This window comes from Sinohyriopsis cumingii, chromosome 2, assembly GCF_028554795.1.
Source record: "Sinohyriopsis cumingii isolate HCF-2022 chromosome 2, ASM2855479v2, whole genome shotgun sequence".
NCBI classification, from domain to species: Eukaryota; Metazoa; Mollusca; class Bivalvia; order Unionida; family Unionidae; genus Sinohyriopsis; species Sinohyriopsis cumingii.
The window spans coordinates 86528866-86548914 of NC_142962.1; the positions used below are offsets into that span (position 1 = coordinate 86528866).

At 34.7% G+C, this 20049-nt stretch overlaps 1 protein-coding gene across 1 annotated transcript in view; it reads left to right on the plus strand.

Annotated features, from left to right (window-relative positions):
- The window catches only part of LOC149805319 (uncharacterized), a 179609-nt gene that overhangs the window by 118110 nt on the left and 41450 nt on the right, over window positions 1–20049 (plus strand). Inside the window, exons 14-17 of the mRNA XM_089949229.1 lie at window positions 4820–4892; window positions 10524–10597; window positions 16983–17166; window positions 19758–19850. Of these exons, the coding sequence (XP_089805355.1) occupies window positions 4820–4892; window positions 10524–10597; window positions 16983–17166; window positions 19758–19850 (424 nt within the window). The remainder of the gene's footprint in view (window positions 1–4819; window positions 4893–10523; window positions 10598–16982; window positions 17167–19757; window positions 19851–20049) is intronic.

The window sequence follows — 20049 nt, forward strand, 5'->3', positions numbered from 1 at the left end:
GTATCTTAATCTTCTTCTAAAAGACTACAACATTGAGTGTATCTTAACCTTCTTCTAAAAGACTACAACATTGAGTGTATTTTAACCTTCTTCTAAAAGACTCCAAAACTGAGTGTATTTTAACCTTCTTCTAAAAGACTACAACATTGAGTGTATCTTAATCTTCTTCGAAAAGTCTACAACATTGAGTGTATCTTAACCTTCTTCTAAAAGACTCCAAAATAGAGTGTATCTTAATCTTCTTCTAAAAGTCTACAACATTGAGTGTATCTTAACCTTCTTCTAAAAGACTACAACATTGAGTGTATCTTAACCTTCTTCTAAAAGACTCCAAAACTGAGTGTATCTTAATCTTCTTCTAAAAGACTACAACATTGAGTGTATCTTAACCTTCTTCTAAAAGACTACAACATTGAGTGTATCTTAATCTTCTTCTAAAAGTCTACAACATTGAGTGTATCTTGACCTTCTTCTAAATGACTCCAAAATAGAGTGTATCTTAATCTTCTTCAAAAAGTCTACAACATTGAGTGTATCTTAACCTTCTTCTAAAAGACTCCAAAACTGAGTGTATCTTAATCTTCTTCTAAAAGACTACAACATTGAGTGTATCTTAACCTTCTTCTAAAAGACTACAACATTGAGTGTATTTTAACCTTCTTCTAAAAGACTCCAAAACTGAGTGTATTTTAACCTTCTTCTAAAAGACTACAACATTGAGTGTATCTTAATCTTCTTCGAAAAGTCTACAACATTGAGTGTATCTTAACCTTCTTCTAAAAGACTCCAAAATAGAGTGTATCTTAATCTTCTTCTAAAAGTCTACAACATTGAGTGTATCTTAACCTTCTTCTAAAAGACTACAAAACTGAGTGTATCTTAATCTTCTTCTAAAAGAATACAAAATTAAGTGTATCTTAATCTTCCTTGAAAAGACTACAAAACTGAGTGTATTTTAACCTTCTTCTAAAAGACTACAAAACTGAGTGTATCTTAACCTTCTTCTAAAAGATTCCAAAATTGAGTGTATGTTAATCTTCTTCTAAAAGACTACAACAGTGAGTGTATCTTAATCTTCTTCTAAAAGACTACAACATTGAGTGTATCTTAATCTTCTTCTAAAAGACTTCAACATTGAGTGTATCTTAACCTTCTTCTAAAAGACTCCAAAACTGAGTGTATGTTAATCTTCTTCTAAAAGGCTACAAAATTGAGTGTATCTTAACCGTCTTCTAAAAGACTACAAAATTGAGTGTATTTTAACCTTCTTCTAAAAGACTACAAAACTGAGTGTATTTTAACCTTCTTCTAAAAGTCTACAACATTGAGTGTATCTTAACCTTCTTCTAAAAGACTACAACATTGAGTGTATCTTAACCTTCTTCTAAAAGACTCCAAAACTTAGTGTATCTTAATCTTCTTCTAAAAGACTACAACATTGAGTGTATCTTAACCTTCTTCTAAAAGACTACAACATTGAGTGTATTTTAACCTTCTTCTAAAAGACTCCAAAACTTAGTGTATCTTAATCTTCTTCTAAAAGACTACAACATTGAGTGTATCTTAACCTTCTTCTAAAAGACTACAACATTGAGTGTATTTTAACCTTCTTCTAAAAGACTCCAAAACTGAGTGTATTTTAACCTTCTTCTAAAAGACTACAACATTGAGTGTATCTTAATCTTCTTCGAAAAGTCTACAACATTGAGTGTATCTTAACCTTCTTCTAAAAGACTCCAAAATAGAGTGTATCTTAATCTTCTTCTAAAAGTCTACAACATTGAGTGTATCTTAACCTTCTTCTAAAAGACTACAACATTGAGTGTATCTTAACCTTCTTCTAAAAGACTCCAAAACTGAGTGTATCTTAATCTTCTTCTAAAAGACTACAACATTGAGTGTATCTTAACCTTCTTCTAAAAGACTACAACATTGAGTGTATCTTAATCTTCTTCTAAAAGTCTACAACATTGAGTGTATCTTGACCTTCTTCTAAATGACTCCAAAATAGAGTGTATCTTAATCTTCTTCAAAAAGTCTACAACATTGAGTGTATCTTAACCTTCTTCTAAAAGACTCCAAAACTGAGTGTATCTTAATCTTCTTCTAAAAGACTACAACATTGAGTGTATCTTAACCTTCTTCTAAAAGACTACAACATTGAGTGTATTTTAACCTTCTTCTAAAAGACTCCAAAACTGAGTGTATTTTAACCTTCTTCTAAAAGACTACAACATTGAGTGTATCTTAATCTTCTTCGAAAAGTCTACAACATTGAGTGTATCTTAACCTTCTTCTAAAAGACTCCAAAATAGAGTGTATCTTAATCTTCTTCTAAAAGTCTACAACATTGAGTGTATCTTAACCTTCTTCTAAAAGACTACAAAACTGAGTGTATCTTAATCTTCTTCTAAAAGAATACAAAATTAAGTGTATCTTAATCTTCCTTGAAAAGACTACAAAACTGAGTGTATTTTAACCTTCTTCTAAAAGACTACAAAACTGAGTGTATCTTAACCTTCTTCTAAAAGATTCCAAAATTGAGTGTATGTTAATCTTCTTCTAAAAGACTACAACAGTGAGTGTATCTTAATCTTCTTCTAAAAGACTACAACATTGAGTGTATCTTAATCTTCTTCTAAAAGACTTCAACATTGAGTGTATCTTAACCTTCTTCTAAAAGACTCCAAAACTGAGTGTATGTTAATCTTCTTCTAAAAGGCTACAAAATTGAGTGTATCTTAACCGTCTTCTAAAAGACTACAAAACTGAGTGTATCTTAACTATTGATTTGAAACTGATTATTCTAACTCACTTCCTAATGAAGTCCAGGACTCATGAATTATCAGAACTGTAATAAACACACCTGTCATTAACATTTAATTTTCTATGAAACTGAAGTATTTCTCCACTGAATAAATTCCTGGATCATATTAATATTAGGCATAGCTTGTTACCTCTCAAATCCAGCCCAGGTGAAAGACCAAAAATTAGTACTGTATTTTCTTTCTAGGTCATAAAAAGGGCAATAACTCTTATCCATTACCTCTCCTTGTCATCACCAAGTGTCACCCGTTTAAAACAACATCATATGAGACACCTAGCATCAATCCAAGTCAAATTAGATGGTAAATATTATTTTTTAAATTTCTTGTGGTTCAGTGTTTTCCAGAACAGCAAAACAGTAGGTTATTTATTGGCAAGGCACTTAAGTAAAGTGTTTTGACTAAGTACACACCATGCTAGCTGACCCAGGCTTGTCTAATGTCTTACAGTGTTGTGAATTAAACCACAAATAGTCGTATATATATATTCTATCACAAATCAAAAAGTATACGGCAATCCGAATGAATTTCAGTGGTGATCTGAATAAATTTCTCTCTTGAATGTGCTGATGTGCCAAGTCTTAAATGTGCTGACATGCCAGCAGTCTTGATGTATCACTGATATAATATGAAATGTTCTCAAATGAATTCACAATAATCCCAAAATATTTTAGTCCAAAAGTCTATAAGCACTTTGTAATTCCAATGAATAATTTAATTTAAATAAATAAATTCACTCAAATCATAACTGAACACAACTAAAAGACTGATTCCACGAAACTGTTTTTAACAAAGTAATAAATAATTCTGATATAAACAATCTTATATACATGCTGTCACCTAACTACACAATGGAAATTTGCATTAAATTCATAAACAAGATCAGGTCTGTTTACTTAAATTTTAACAAAGTGCCTGGCAAAAGATCTGGTAGACCATGGTTTTTCCAAGAGGAAAACCAATGTCCTGAACTCAAATCTGAGTAAACATGTTTACAAATATTGTCTTAAAGTATTAATGTACAAATCATGGCCAAAAGTTAGCTATGTAATAATTTGCTTACAAATGACCCTCCAGTCTCCAATCATGGACAAAAGTTAAGCACTCAGTATAGATATACATGACAATACACTGTGTTGCTTCAAGCAGGGGCAGGTTATTGTTCACATAGGAATGCAGTATTTCTTCCCAGGAAGGATACCCACTGTATAGGTAGGATGCTCAGCATTCCTCTTTGAATTATATGTTCTTCTAATGTTAATGTGATCTGGAATGTATTATGCAAATTTTTCTAGCAAATTATTTTTCTCAGTACTTGCAAAAGTAGGTCATAGTGACCAATTTTCCATTTCCATGTAATGATAAAAAATGTCTGCCTTAAGATTCAGTTTTCTTACACTATTACATGTAGAATCATGAAAATGTATGGATCCCTTATCTTGAAAGATGCTATTAACCACAAGCAAAAATAGATCACTGTGACCTACTTCTTTGCTCTAGAGACTTTGATAGGGTTTTATACATCAGCAATGAAAGCAAAGCATAGCATTCACTGAAATTTGTCTTGGTTTATCTTTTGTCATTTATATCTTGATTCTAAGGCCAGTATATACATTCAAATGTTACACCATCATTCTTTAAAAAAGCTGTCACATTTTGAAGGAGAGCCTGATCTTTACTTAATATATCAACAGTTGTAAATATCCATCAGTGAGGAATCTTCTCAACCCAAATCATACATGGCATTATTTATCTTGCAGGAAGCTTGAGCTTTAAGACAAGTTGATTATATCATGTTAGCAGAAACGTAGGGGAATGGCTTCATATTGGAACTGACTGTAGCAATGGTTTCCAAAGGGCAGGCTTTATAAATGTTAGTGGCAGATTGGTCATTGAGTGTGGCCACTGTTGTTAAAAATAGAAACCCTGTAAATGACTTCTTTAAAAATGCTTTGACTGTGCAGGTGTTATTAAATGTCATATTTACATTTCAGATGTTGATGAAGAGCATCTGCATTAAAAGGTTACTGGGACTTGTACTGGCCTTGGGAAACTACATGAATGGAGGTGTGACACATGTCTGGGTGTTATTTGCAATAAATAAATCATGTCAGCAATATTAAAGAAAGAAATATATCCATATTGAAAAGTAGAAACACTTAAGTTATGTCTGTATAAATGTATTGAAGGAGTTTTTAACTGCAGATTTGATTGAATCTGTCATACTGATGTACTCCATCATGTTAATTCTTATGACTGATGGATTTTCTTTCCGTTAAAAAAAGTTCAGATGGGAATAAATGTAAAATGAATTTAAAACAATAACAAACTTACTCCTACTTGATGGACTATTTTTATTCCTAAGATATTCATATAACTTGGATATTATAACTTAAATTACAAAATATTTTTGGGGGTCTTAAATGACGCAGCATATTCAGACTGTATGCTTCTGTTTTATGAAAATAGTTTCATCTGCTGTGGAAATATTACATTCTACTTGTCTGAATTATTGCATGTTACTTGTCTGAATTATTACATGCTACTTATCTGAATTATTACATGCTACTTGTCAGAATTATTACATGCCACTTGTCTGAATTATTATGTGATACCTGTTTGAATTATTACATGCTACTTGTCAGAATTAACTTGTCTGAATTTTTACATGCTACTTGTCTGAATTATTACATGCTATTTGTCTGAATTATTACATACTACTTGTCTGAATTATTATTATCTGCACTGTATTACCAAGAGCTTTACCAAATATGTTGTTGCAGATATATTTTCTTTATGAAATTAAAGAAGTCATCCAATAGGCCAAGTTTAGAAGCAAAGTATTTGGCAACTTAAATTTGAGACAAGTCCACTTAGACATTTCCTTTTTAAATATATACTGTGGTTGTTGACTTACAAAGACTAAATAGTCACATCACCGTTTGCAATATACTGGTACCTTTTCATATATATTTATTTAAAATTTGATTAGACTATAAGTCAACCCCCTCCCATGTTAGAGCTACAAGAAACCCATTTGTCTTTGATCCTCCTATAAGGGTGAGTGTATAATGCAAGATAGATGGGAGAAATAAAGACAAAACCAGTGTAAAATTCAATTATACTATTGAGTGGAATATGTTAAAAGTAGTCAACTTATCCGTCTTCATGTAATAAAAGTTAAAAATAGTCAACTTACAATTTATCCATCTTCATGTAATAAAATAATATAATCCATTAAAATGTTTAATAATTGACATTTTAAATCCATGTATATGATAAATTCATGAATTCATTTACAGGTTATATACTTGTAAAGAAATTTTAGTTAAGAATAATCCAAATCACAATATCCCATACTATGCTAATTCCACACAAATAAACAATGAATGCTAAGCCCACATTTTTGTGATTCACAGAGTCCTATAAATGACACTATCTAATGTCATTTGATAAAAAATTCAAGCATTCATCCTCATTGTCTGATTAAGTTCTGAAACCTCAGATGTTGTCTAGTCATTGTAAATATTTTCCAACTCAGTTTCCTCACCTTCACTGTCATATGCAAATGCTTATGTACCGACCTAGCTTGGGCTGTGAAGGTAACACTTTGATCATGCAGTCTGTGAAATCTACTAAAGGATGCAACTCAACAAGTGTCAGTTGTGTGGTAAGATTATAAGGAGATCAAATAACCACCATCTGTAACTTGGAAGTGAGCAGTATCAAACTAGTGGCTCAGTCAAAGGGTTGTCATGTGGGAAAACAAAGATAATGCTGACTTTACAACATCAACTTGGACTTTATTTTTTGGGAATTAAATATATCTTATGGAAAAGGAATATACAAATTAAATCAAAACTTCTGTTGCATCTAGGACAGTGTTCATACAACAAAACATAAATATTAAAACAAATACAGATTGTCCAGACTTACATAAAAAGGGAAGCAATTTACATTAGGAAACACCCACAGTAAACAACATTAACAGACACTTCACCTTACACTGGGTACACTGGGTATTATTTAATTTGCCAGTAATATTTTCAAATCATTAAAATCCATTTAACTAGATAAAAGTATTGTGTATCTAATAATATTATGAAACTGATAAACACAGTGCATACCATATATGTATTTTTGAATGAGAATAGTGGCCAAAAAAAACATACATATATTTGAATTGACCATCTTGTATTTTACTGCAAGCATCAAATTTCCAACATCACTCCAAATTTATTAAACAAAATTCTAATACTTACAAGATGAACCCTACTCTACATGAATTGAATTTCAGTAAAAGATATAGACTTACATGCTAGTATATATGGTATATATAACTAAGATGAATTGAATTTCAATAAAACAAATAGACTTATATGTAAGTATATATGGTATATATAACTAAGATGAATTGAATCTCAATAAAAACGAATAGACTTTTATGCTGGTATATATGGTATATATAACTAACATGAATTGAATCTCAATAAAACAAAGACTTGTATGCTAGTATATATGGTATATATAACTAACATGAATTGAATTTCAATAAAACAAATAGACTTATATGCTAGTATATATGGTATATATAATGAAGAGGAATTGAATTTCAATAAAACAAATAGATAAAACAAATAGACTTGTATGCTACTATATATGGTATATATAAATAACATGGATTTTTACCATCTGTATTACGGTGTTTATATTTGTTAATTCGAGTTCAAAGATGACTGAGATCACTGTTTGGTTGGTGATGGCTTATCAGGTAAATTTGTGCATTGAACTGTCTCACACTGGACAGGAGATTCTGTTTGGGGTTTGTTGATCAATGAAGGGCATGCTGTAGTTCTGAGTTTTATTCTCCTGCATTCCAAGTCTGTATCTCAAGTATGAACTAGACTGTGCTCAGTGGAACAATCCTGTTTGAGATCGTCCCAAGACTTAGGGTCAACGTTTAAGTGTTTCAAGGATGACTGGAGGGAATCTTTGAAGTATTTCTTCTGGCCTCCCCATCTCATCTGTGATTTAATCAGCAGGGTGTGGATACTTGGAATGCCTGCCCATGTGAGAACTTCCATGTCTGGAACCCAATCTTCTTATCCTCATCAGATTCCTCAGGCAGCCCATGTAAAAATGGTTTAGCTTCTTGTATTCTTGTAGTTGTATCTGTACACCATCCAGGCTTCACATGCATACAGCAATGCTGGCAACACAGTGGCTTTGTAAACCTTCAATTTTGATTGTAGACTAATGCTTCTGCACTCCCACACATTCTCACATAGACTGCCAAATGCCGCTCTTGCTGGGATTGGTTTTATCATAAATGGGTACTGCATATGACAGTGTATCACCAAGATAGGCTGACATGTACAGGCGCCAGAAGGGTTTGTCCATTTACTGCAATGGTAGGCTCTTCATAAGGCTTTCCTGGTGCAGGTTGTTGCATCACCAATGTCTTCTTGATACTGATTGTGAGACTGAAATCGTTACCAACTGGCGAAAAATTGTTCATATTCTGTTGCATGTCAGACTCGGATTTGCCATTTAGGGGATACTCATCAGCAAATAGGAGATAATCACCTGTCACTTCTGGTAACTTTGTCTTCACCCATATTTTCCTCAGATTGAAGAGCTTGCCATTGGTCTGGCATCCGATGTCAATAACATCGCCATAGTCATGAAAGGCATTAGTAAGCATGGCAGAAAACATCATGTTAAAGAGAGTAGGGGTCAGCAAACAGCCTTGCTTGACTCCATTTGTGGCTAGGAATTGTTCACTCGACTCACCATTGTCCACGATGCAAGCTAGCATGCCATCATGGTATTGCCAAAGTATCTCTTTGAATTTCTCTGGGCAACCAAATTTTGACATGATCTTACAAAGGCTGCCATGACTGACCATGTTTAAGGCTTTTACCAGTTTGACGAATGTTGTGTACAGATCAGAGTTCTGTTCCTAGCATTTCTCCTGGACTTGACAAGCTCCACACATCATGTCTATTGTCCCTCATTCTCTCCTGAAGCCGCACTCTCTCTTAGGCAGGAGTCCTTAATCAGTGTGATGCGCAAGGTGATTCAGCAGAATTCTGTTGAGGAATTTGCTGACTATTGATGGCAACAAGATGCCCCAATGGTTGTCACAGGATTATAAATCATCTTTCTGTTTGTGCAAGTGGATAAGGGATGTAGCCTTGTGACCCAGGGGTAACCATTCTGTAACAGACCTCTTAACAATCACTCTTTTTATATGAAGAAGATGCGTGGCCTCACGATTAGAGATTTTTCTAACACTCAGACTAGTTCACAATTATGATGCCTGATTGGCAGCTGTCATATTACTTATCAGTCAGAATTTTGATGCCTGATTGGCTGCTTTAAGATTACTGACCACTCAGAATTCTGATGCCTAATTGGCTAATATCAGATTACTGACCAATCAGAATTCTGATGTCTGATTGGCTGATGTACTTACCAATCAGCCATCAGAATTTTGAGTGCAGTCATAGTTTGAGAGTGAGAATTGTTTGTAATCATGCGGCATGATTTGGGGTTAACAGTTTTGATTGCAGTCTGAGAGTGAGGATTGTTTGTAATGATGGGGTGTGATTTCAGGTTAACAGTTTTGGGTGCAGTCTGAGATTGAGAATTGTTTGTAATCATGGGGTGTGATTTCAGGTTAATAGTTTTAGGTGCAGTCTGAGAGTGAGGATTGTTTGTAAGTATGGAGCTTGATTTCAGGTTAAGAGACTAAACAGCTGGTAAAACATCTGTTTATGATGAATATTTTATTAAACCGAACAGCTTACAGGGGCAGGTAATTATCTTGTGTACATACTATCACCATACCAACCATTCCAATTTTGGCATAATCATTGCTTTTTCTAGCTTAAAATCACACCATTAGGACCACTTATGTCAAATTCCACTTTTCCAGTCAGGCAGCACAGTATATTGGCAAACAGTAATGTAAATCTAGATCACAAACACGCTTGTAATTCTTTTGTGAAAGTGTTCCTGAGCACTTATATCACAAACACAGCCTAACTTTCTTATTTACCCAGAAGCTTTAAAATTTTGAAACAGAAGGCAGTCAGTAAAGTTTAGACCTCAGCGAATAACTGCTTTAGATATTCAAAATGGAATACAAAAGGCGTGATGAATACTTCTTGGCGGATCTCATTGGATGGAGGAGATGAGAAATTTAATATTTGCGATTTTGTTTTTCTACATCACTGAATTTTATGTGCTCAGGCTTGCTTTTATAAGGACAGTGACTATTAGTTCTGAAATAGACAATTTTGAGAGTTAAAGTTTGTGAATTTGGTACATTGTTACTCTTTGATGATGGGGGCCCCGAGTGCCAAGTGGTCTAAAGCGCTCTCCGTTACGGATCACTGCCATCTCACCTCTGTCTGCATGGGTTCGAGTCTAGGATTCAGCCAATGTGGGTATGTGAGAAAGCTTGCCAGTAGCTTCTCGTAGGTCAGTGGTTCTTCCCGGGCTTTTCCCGGGTTCTTCCTCCACCATTAATACTGGCCGCCATACATAGCCATCGTGTGCTGAAAATGGCATTAAAGCCCACAACAACAACAACTCTTTGATGATGAAAATCACACATCATGTATTGTAAATGTTAAACCTCAAGTAGCAAACAAGGTTTTTTAATGGTAGCACTGTTAATCTGCTTTCCAGGACACAAGGAACGAGGTCAAGCAGATGGTTTTGGTATCGATATTCTACCAAAACTAAAGGATGTAAAGAGTAAGGTAAGATGAATTGTTGTTGCATGATCAGTATTGTCAGAGTCCTATGATACAATTTTTGTACACTGTGTGTTAGCATAAATATTATTTATGAATTCCCTATGACTTGGAAAATTAAATTTATGTAAATTTTTCCTTGTATACAATAGATACTAAAATCTCCAACTAGAATAAAATGTATCCATTAACCCAAACCCTATGGTTTATATTTGTCTTGCTATTTATGTCCTTAACATTATGCTTTTCAGCACATACAAAATTTATCAAATGGTTTACAATTGTCTTGCTATTTATATCCTTAACATTATGCTTTTCAGCACATACAAAATTTATCAAATGGTTTACAATTGTCTTGCTATTTATGTCCTTAACATTATGCTTTTCAGCACATACAAAATGTATCAAATGGTTTACAGTTGTCTTGCTATTTATGTCCTTAACTTTAAGCTTTTCAGCACATACAAAATTTATCAAATGGTTTACAATTGTCTTGCTATTTATATCCTTAACATTATGCTTTTCAGCACATACAAAAGTTATCAAATGGTTTACAGTTGTCTTGCTGTTTATGTCCTTAACATTATGCTTTTCAGCACATACAAAATTTATCAAATGGTTTACAGTTGTCTTGCTATTTATGTCCTTAACTTTAAGCTTTTCAGCACATACAAAATTTATTATATGGTTTACAATTGTCTTGTTATTTATATCCTTAACATTATGCTTTTCAGCACATACAAAATTTATCAAATGGTTTACAGTTGTCTTGCTATTTATGTCCTTAACTTTAAGCTTTTCAGCACATACAGAATTTATCAAATGGTTTACAGTTGTCTTGTTATTTATGTCCTTAACATTATGCTTTTCAGCACATACAAAATTTATCAAATGGTTTACAATTGTCTTGCTATTTATGTCCTTAACATTATGCTTTTCAGCACATACAAAATTTATCAAATGGTTTACAGTTGTCTTGCTATTTATGTCCTTAACATTATGCTTTTCAGCACATACAAAATTTATCAAATGGTTTACAATTGTCTTGCTATTTATGTCCTTAACATTAAGCTTTTCAGCACATACTTTGATGTGGTGATGCATTATTTAGCTGTAATTAATTAGGTCATACTGTCTATAATAGGTTCCTTACATCAAAAGTGAGAAAAAGAGAAGTATGCCAGATTTTAGTTCTTACCATCAAATCTGACTTAAGGTTGAATCAACCCAACTTGTTATTTCCTGTGACCTTTGGTGCAGCATCACAGTTCCAAGTTAAATTCAAATTCTAAGCAAGATGAGAATCAACACGAGATGTCGTGATTGAGTTAGGTGGTCTACCTAACATCCTACTAGATCAGTACAACACAAGGACCATATTAGCATTTACTAGAGCAATTATGTAAAGTGGAACCTGTGTTATAACATGATGTTCAGAGTCCACAAAGTGACATCATTCTGTGTAGCATATCATTCTGTATTCAGCCAAGTCAATTATTAATTATGTGTATCTTCTTAGGTATACAATATTGGGTTGGATTTGAGCATGGGGGTGGGGGGAATACTCATCTATGGCCTTCATTGACACTGTTACCAATTTGATGAGTTTTAAATGAGAAATACATAAAGCACTTATTTTTATATTTTTAATTATTTTTTTCGCAGATAACCTTTCTTTGGTACATGCATATATCTGACATGTGTGCAAGAAATCTGGCAACCTATTTATGCATACCAACGTAATAATATTTCTCCTTCAGATATGTTCCCCAACCACATTGCATTACGAATATTAGCCAGCTATCCGTGAATCCAGCCCTACTAAAAGATGAAAATGGTCTTTTTCTGTCTATCTCCAAAGACAAAGTGCAATAACTCTTGTCCATTACTTTGCCTTGCCATCACCAGGTGTTGCTAGTTTTTAGCTTTGCTGGTTCTATACATATTTTTACAATTTCTGCCAAATTTGAGTGACTTTCTCACCTTTATGGGCGTCATCTATTTAAGTCCACATTACACATTGTTGTCATTGACCTCATGTTGTCATTTAAAAGTTAGCTTGATACTATTTTTACTTGCTTTATTAGTAACGGAGAAGGTATTAGCTAGTTAATAACTTGCAGCATTGCTAATTTATGCTTTGTTTTCCCTTGTGTCATTTCAGTAGAAATGTCAACTGAATGCATGAAATGTCAATTAAATGCATGAAATGCGTAAGTTTAAAGCATATTCTTGAGGGTATCAAATATGACACTATTTTTGACTGCTTCATTAGTAATGGGGGTGATATTAGTGAGATAGTAACTTGCTGAATTACTAATTTATGCTTTGTTTTCTCTTCTTTTGTTATTTCAGCAGACTGGGGCCCTGAGTGGCCAAGTGGTCTAAAGTGCTCTCCGTTACAGATCACTTCCATCTCACCTCTGACTTCGCCGGTTCGAGTCTCGAATTCAGCCAGTGTGGGTATGTGAGAAAGCTTGCCAGTAGCTTCTCGTGGGTCAGTGGTTCTTTCCAGGGTTTTCCCGGGTTCTTCCTCCACCATTAATACTGGCCGCCATGTATAGCCAATCGTGTGCTGAAAAATGGCGTTAAACCCCATGACAACAACAACATTTCAGCAGAAATGTCAATTGAGTATATGAAGTGCAAACTTTCAGAGCAAGTAAATCAAAATGACTCTTGTGTTGTTTATACTAAGAGTATGTTGTCCATGACATGCAGCATGTTTAATACAGAGGAAGTCTGGGCTACAGTATTAGTGAGTTAGCACCATGCTGAATTGCTAATTTATGCTTTTGTTTTCTCTTCTTGTGTTGTCAACTAAATGCATGAAATGCAAAGTTCAAAGCAATAGTCCATAAATCATCAAAGGGAAGGAAAGATGGGCCAAGACCTGGATGATTGATCTACTTGATCTGGTGATAGATCTGCCCAGGAAGATTCTGGCCAACCCAAATCTTCTCAAGCAACTGCAGTCATGAGTGTTCCATCACTTCCCAGACCGTTGTCTTCTTCTCGCTTAGCATTTGTCCAGACAAACCATTTAAGCCTTCGATTGTGGAGAGAATCTCAAGAGCAAGAAAGCCCTCCATTCTGAAGGCGTATGAGGGAAAGTGGCATGTTTTCTGGGACAGGTGCCATATCAAAAAGATCATCAAACTGAGTGCCTAAATCCTACAACTGGCTGACTTTTTCCTCTGGCTCTATGAATAGAAACAGTTATCCCAAATTACTATCAAAGGCTACAGCATGATAAATATCAGATCTTTTAGTCAATTTTGTTCTGAATCGGCTGAAATCTTTCACTGTTTCCAAAATGGAATCTGTCCTGTGTTTTAACATGACTCAATTCAAGCCATTAGCCCACACTTTGCTAAAGTTATTTCCATTCAAAACATGTTTCCAAAAACATGTTTCCAGATAGCTTTAGTTTCAACATGGATGATGAACAAGCTTCATGCCCATTTCATTGAACCAACCTTCAGATCAGATGTTTTGGTTGTCCTCTTGACAGAACCAGACTTTGTAGCCAAAAATAGGTTACCATTTGTCAGCAGTGAAAGTGTCATCATTTGCTCACTCTCTTCCTTTGATAGGTTGAGAACAACAACCATGCAATTTCCTGGTTGCACACTCAAGCACTACTTGAGACATTTAGACAAAACGTGGCAAATTACTCTTTCTTTCAGTGAATGCTTTGAAATAGGATGTCATACCTCAAGCCCTTGCTTCGTGGCTGAAATGGGTTATACACTTGATATACTTGGAGGTCTGAAAAGATCCAAGTCGCATCATGAAACCCCGTGTTTGAACTTCATGTTTTGATCTGAATTATACTAGAAGCTGTTTGTTGGCATGCAGAGTTTTATGCCAAAGATTTAGGATTGCAGTGGCAAACATTGAATCTGGTAATTCTGATGATGGCAGCCCAGGTGACCACCAGACCCAATTCAAACAATGAGCGCAGCCTATCAGCCTCACTGGAGTCGCCAGATAAATTTTGTAGGTTAAAAGATTTCAGTAATCATTCTTAGCCATATGTAGGGGTCACATATCAAGTGTCCTTTGGTTGTGTTGCTTATGTAATTAGGAAAACGAGTTATCATTCACAAGGGGAATCCAGTCATCATTCACTGAAAGGATACTGACTGCTCTGGTGGCCTAAGTGATTAGAGTCTCTGTTGTCAGATGCAGTAGGTCACAGGTTCGAACCCCAGCTGAGTCATACTAAAAAGGCTAATAAAAATCCTACTTAGAGCTGCCTCGCTTGGCGCTTGACATTAAGAGGTTAGTATTAGAATTGGTCAGCCTGGTGTCAGGATAATGTGACTGGGTGGGACCTCATGCCACATGTCTGCTGCCCCAGTGCTAGACATCACTATAAACTGCCACACTGCAGACATCACAGCAGTATGACTAAAAAAAGTTTAAAACTACATAAAAAATCTAAATCACACACACACACACACCTATTCTCCTAACATAATGCTATTGGGGAATGTATTTGAAGGAGTTAGCAAGTTTTTAAGTAAATTGTGTTTCTCCAAGAATACTTTCATAATCACATTACTCTAAAACCCTCCCAACTATCCCACCATGCAAGTATCCTGATTAATATATCACTCAGCTAAAAATAAGTGACACCTGGCTGTGGCAAGGCGAGGTAATGGGCAAGAGTTATTGCCCCATGTCTATTTGAGATAGTTTTCATCTTTTAGTGGGGCTGGATTCACAAGGTAGCAGGTAAATATTACTGACGTAATGTGATTGAGTTAAATATGCTTGAAGAAAGATAATTTACCTGAAATTTGCTTTCCATTGAAAATGTGCACAAAGAAGCCTTATTTCTTTAAAAAAATTTCAGCTGTATTCCATTAAAATCCAAGTTCTTAATTTCTTGCTAGTAAATTGACATTAAGTTAGGAAACATTGTATTTCCAAAACATTAATATTTATTGGATATGTCCAAAGGATCTGATTTTTTTTTTTTACCAACAATAAAATGCATATGTCAGACATTGGGAGTTTCTGAAAAGAAAATTGTATTTAGGCTTGAAAAATACTTTAACAGAAAATTCATGTGTACATTATTCATACACTGACACTTGAACAGTTGTGTATAATTGCCTGGACCCAGTAAGAGAGTAAACCATTTGATTTCAAGGTTAATGAGTAATCTCAATAAAAACAGTTGTAAAATAAACCCATTATTATTATTAACCCAATATTAATTGAAATTTTATTTATGACTATAACTTTGCAGAACTGCTGAGGAAAAACGAAGTTGTATGCTTGATTATAATATCAAATCCCTCCACCCCTACAATTTAAATGGTTATGTTGCATCTCCCACAGCAGTACAGGATATATGCATTTAACTGTGCCATTCCAGTGGATTCTGTATGAGTTACTTCGAGCTGCTGTCTGCATTACGGACTGTAAAATGAAAATAATTAAGATGGGGGTGCGGGAGAGAGAGGGTGTGTAGACTGACTTAATTGCTCTTGTAATTATATTTTATTATGTAATGGTTGATTAAGCAGGCATTGGTGGTCTCTTCATTTACATAGTTGAGTAAAGTAATTGATTTATAAATTTAGGTGACAAACTTTTAAGACATTTGCATTATTTGGTGGAGTATGATCAGTAACAGAACAAACATTTGTTGGCCATTTGTTTATCCTCAGTTAGCAATAGTTGTTCACAGGATGCATTGAGAATAAACACAAAGAAGTTAGAATGGCTTTATTTTTTATGGTTACCCCGGTATGTAGTATTTAGATTAGCAGCTCTCAGCATATTGAGGATATTGTTTTTTTGACTGCTTGGGTCGGCTGTTGGTTTGAGCGTCTGCCCCAGATACAGGAGGTCACCGGTTTGAATCTTAGCTGAGTCATACCAGTTTGAACCCCGCTGAATCATATCAAAAAGACTTATAAAAATGCTACTAACAGCTGTCTCGCTAGGCACTCAGCATTAAGAGGTTAGTGTTAGGACTGGTCGGCCTGGTGTCAGGATAATGTGACTTGGTGGGACATGATGCTACATGTCTGCAACATGATGCCCCATTGCTAGACATCAGTATAAACTGCCACACTGGAGACATCATAGCTATATGACTGAAATTTATTTTAAAGCTATGTTAAAAATCCAACACACACACACACACACACACATATTGTCTTTTCAAAAATGATTTTTAAAAAAAGAAATTTTTCTTCTTCAGAAATATGTCACATCTTTCCAAATTATCAGATCAAATTCTTCTTTGAAACACTTAAGGAAAAAGATGAAATTACTGCAAAATTTAGTGAGCCACACAAAGATCATGCTCTATCCAAATTTGTGCTATAGCAAAACATGTTACTGTATGTGACATTGTCTGTTTCAGGACAATGGGATCAATCTGTTGCAGTACCTGGTCCAGATGTATGTGAGGAAATATGAGAAAGATGATGCAGGAACAGACAGGGTCAAACTACCCCTCCCTGATCCCAGTGATCTGAATCAAGGTTCCCAAGTAAACTTTGATGAAATAGCTAAAGAAATGAAAAGAATACAAAAAGATTTTGATGGTGAGGAAAACTTAGTTATCATTATAATCCCAACACTTGAATGAGGCATATTGTATGATTCCCTCCCTCCATCCATTCATCCATCCATCTGTCTCTCTGTCCATAACCATAACTCCTTTTAAATTGCTGGATGGAATCTCAAAATTGGTACATTGGTTTCCATAGTGACAATCTGGTAAAGGTATATGATTTTTTGTTCTCTTCTGACTCAGTGCTCTTAAACTAACAGAAAAGAGTGAAAATCAGCAAGTCTTGTCAAATGCAGCCAGTAATTTATTTCACTAGAATACAAAGTGAAAAATTAAAAATAACTCACAGAAATTCTTGCAGACATAGCTGTGTTGGTAGGTTGACAGTTTTCATGTTTTTGTACAAGAGGTCGCATTTCATTTATGATGTTTACACTTAAACTGAACAAAAGATTCAACTAAAGTAAAAATTTCACTTGACAAAACTTATTTAATTGGTATTTATTTATTAAAGTGCTATTTCCAGTAGCTGTTAATGACATTTTTGTGGTCAAATGTTTTTGAATATTCTTATTTACAGTGTACTGAGAATGTTGTTTGGAAAGAAATTTAGCAAAATATATGACTTCGTATTAAAAGTTGAGTGTTTCTTGATCTTGATTCCACCATTTTCTACAATAAAATGAGTGTTATATCAAGGTTTCAGTTCCAGTTGTTATTGGGATTTTCTTCATGTTCAGCAAATAGGGGCAAATTTTATTATTATTTTTTATTAAAAATGTTTGACCCTGCATTGTAAGACAGTTCACAGGTTATCAAGGGAGTGATGTATGTGGTAATTTTAGAAACTATGCACTATCTAAAGCAGACAGCTGATATAATAGATGGTCCCATTTGCTCAAACATTGAGCCTAGACTAGTCCAAAGTATGCTAACTTCAGCAGTTATTAGAAATGGGAAAATTATTTTGCCTTGTTAGAACATACCAGTTAATCAAAGTGCAGTGAATTATAAAATTATTTAAAAAGTCAACATATATTATTGGCTCATTTTAGTTCCAAGTTACATTTTAAGTCCAGGAAGTTAGGCCAAGCTGTATACTATGTGATCCAAATCACACCCATCAATCATCCTTCAAAATAAAGAGTGGATCTTTAGCAGTTGTAACATAATACAAATGACAGTTATTAGATCCAGAATAGTCAATTAAAAATATATGTTTGTCGATTGAATAAATTATTTTAATGAATTGCATTTAAATATATGTACCAGAAATGATTAATAAATAGATAACAGGATTTCTGATTTTTGCACTGAATATATTGCATAAGTAAAGTAAATTTATCATGGAGGAGTTGTAACAAGTCTTAGCCCTTAGTGTGAGGTCGTCCAAGCCATATTTTAGTCCTTAGTATGAGGTCATCAAAGCCATATCATACCTTAGCCCTTAGTGTGTGGTCATGCCAGTTATATCATATCTTAGCTGTTAGTGTGAGGTCATCCAAACCATATCATATCTTAGCTGTTAGTGTGGGGTCATCCAAGCCATATCATATCTTAGCTGTTAGTGTGGGGTCATCCAAGCCATATTTTAGCCCTTAGTATGAGGTCATCGAAGCCATATCATACCTTAGCCCTTAGTGTGTGGTCATGCAAGTTATATCATATCTTAGCTGTTAGTGTGGGGTCATCCAAGCCATATCATATCTTAGCCCTTATTGAGAGGTCATCCAAGCTATACCATATATGGCATCATTATTGCAACATTCTTTTTTCTTAAGAAATTATCAAAAAGGCATATGCAGCCTGTAAGTCATTAGCTTGTCAAAAAAGGACTTGTCTAGCCAGTGGACATTAGCTTGTCAAAAAGGACTTGTGCAGCCTGTAGCTATTAGCTTGTCATAAAGGACTTATGCAGCCAGTAGTCATTAGCTTTTCAGAAAGGACTTGTGCAACCAGTAGTCCTGTCAAAAAGGGACTTGTGCAGCCAGTAGTCAATAGTTTTTCAGAAAGGGACTTGTGCAGCCAGTAGTCATTAGCTTGTCAAAAAGGACTTTTGCAGCCAGTAGTCATTAGCTTGTCAAAAAAGGACTTGTCCAACCAGTAGTCATTATCTTGTCAAAAAGGGACTTGGGCAGCCAATAGTCATTAGCTTGTCAAAAGGGACTTATGCAGCCAGTAGTCATTAGCTTGTCAAAAGGGACTTGTGCAACCAGTAGTCATTAGCTTGTCAAAAAGGGACTTGTGCAGCCAGTAGTCATTAGCTTGTCTAAAAAGACTTGTGCAGCCAGTAGTCATTAGCTTGTCAAAAAGGACTTGTGCAACCAGTAGTCATTAGCTTGTCTAAAAAGACTCGTGCAGCCAGTAGTCATTAGCTTGTCAAAAAGGACTTGTGCAACCAGGAGTCATTAGCTTGTCAAAAAGGGACTTGTGCCACCAATAGTCATTAGCTTGTCAAAAAAGACTTATGCAGCCAGTAGTCATTAGCTTGTCCAAAACAATGACTTGTGCAACCAGTAGTCATTATTTTGTCAAAAAAGGACTTGTGCAGTCTGTAGTCATTAGATGTGAATAGTATTAACATCATAATGATAATAAAATGTTTTTTTTTCTTTATGTCAGCTGCTGAAGAGAGAGCTTCCAGGGTTATCAATGCAGCTTCATTGCAGTATCTTCACCCTTTTAAGGAGATCATGACCGCCTTTTTTATTAAAGGTTAGCGCCACATCTTCTGTATATTGTCTTTCAAACACTACATGTTTCAAATGCAGCAATAATAATGTAACTACTATTAAACATTATATTAACCTAAGCTATTTCATAAAGATTAATTAAGATCAGTATTAATGGTGGAGGAAGAACCAGAGAAAACCCTGGAAAGAACCACCGACCCACGAGAAGCTACTGGCAAGCT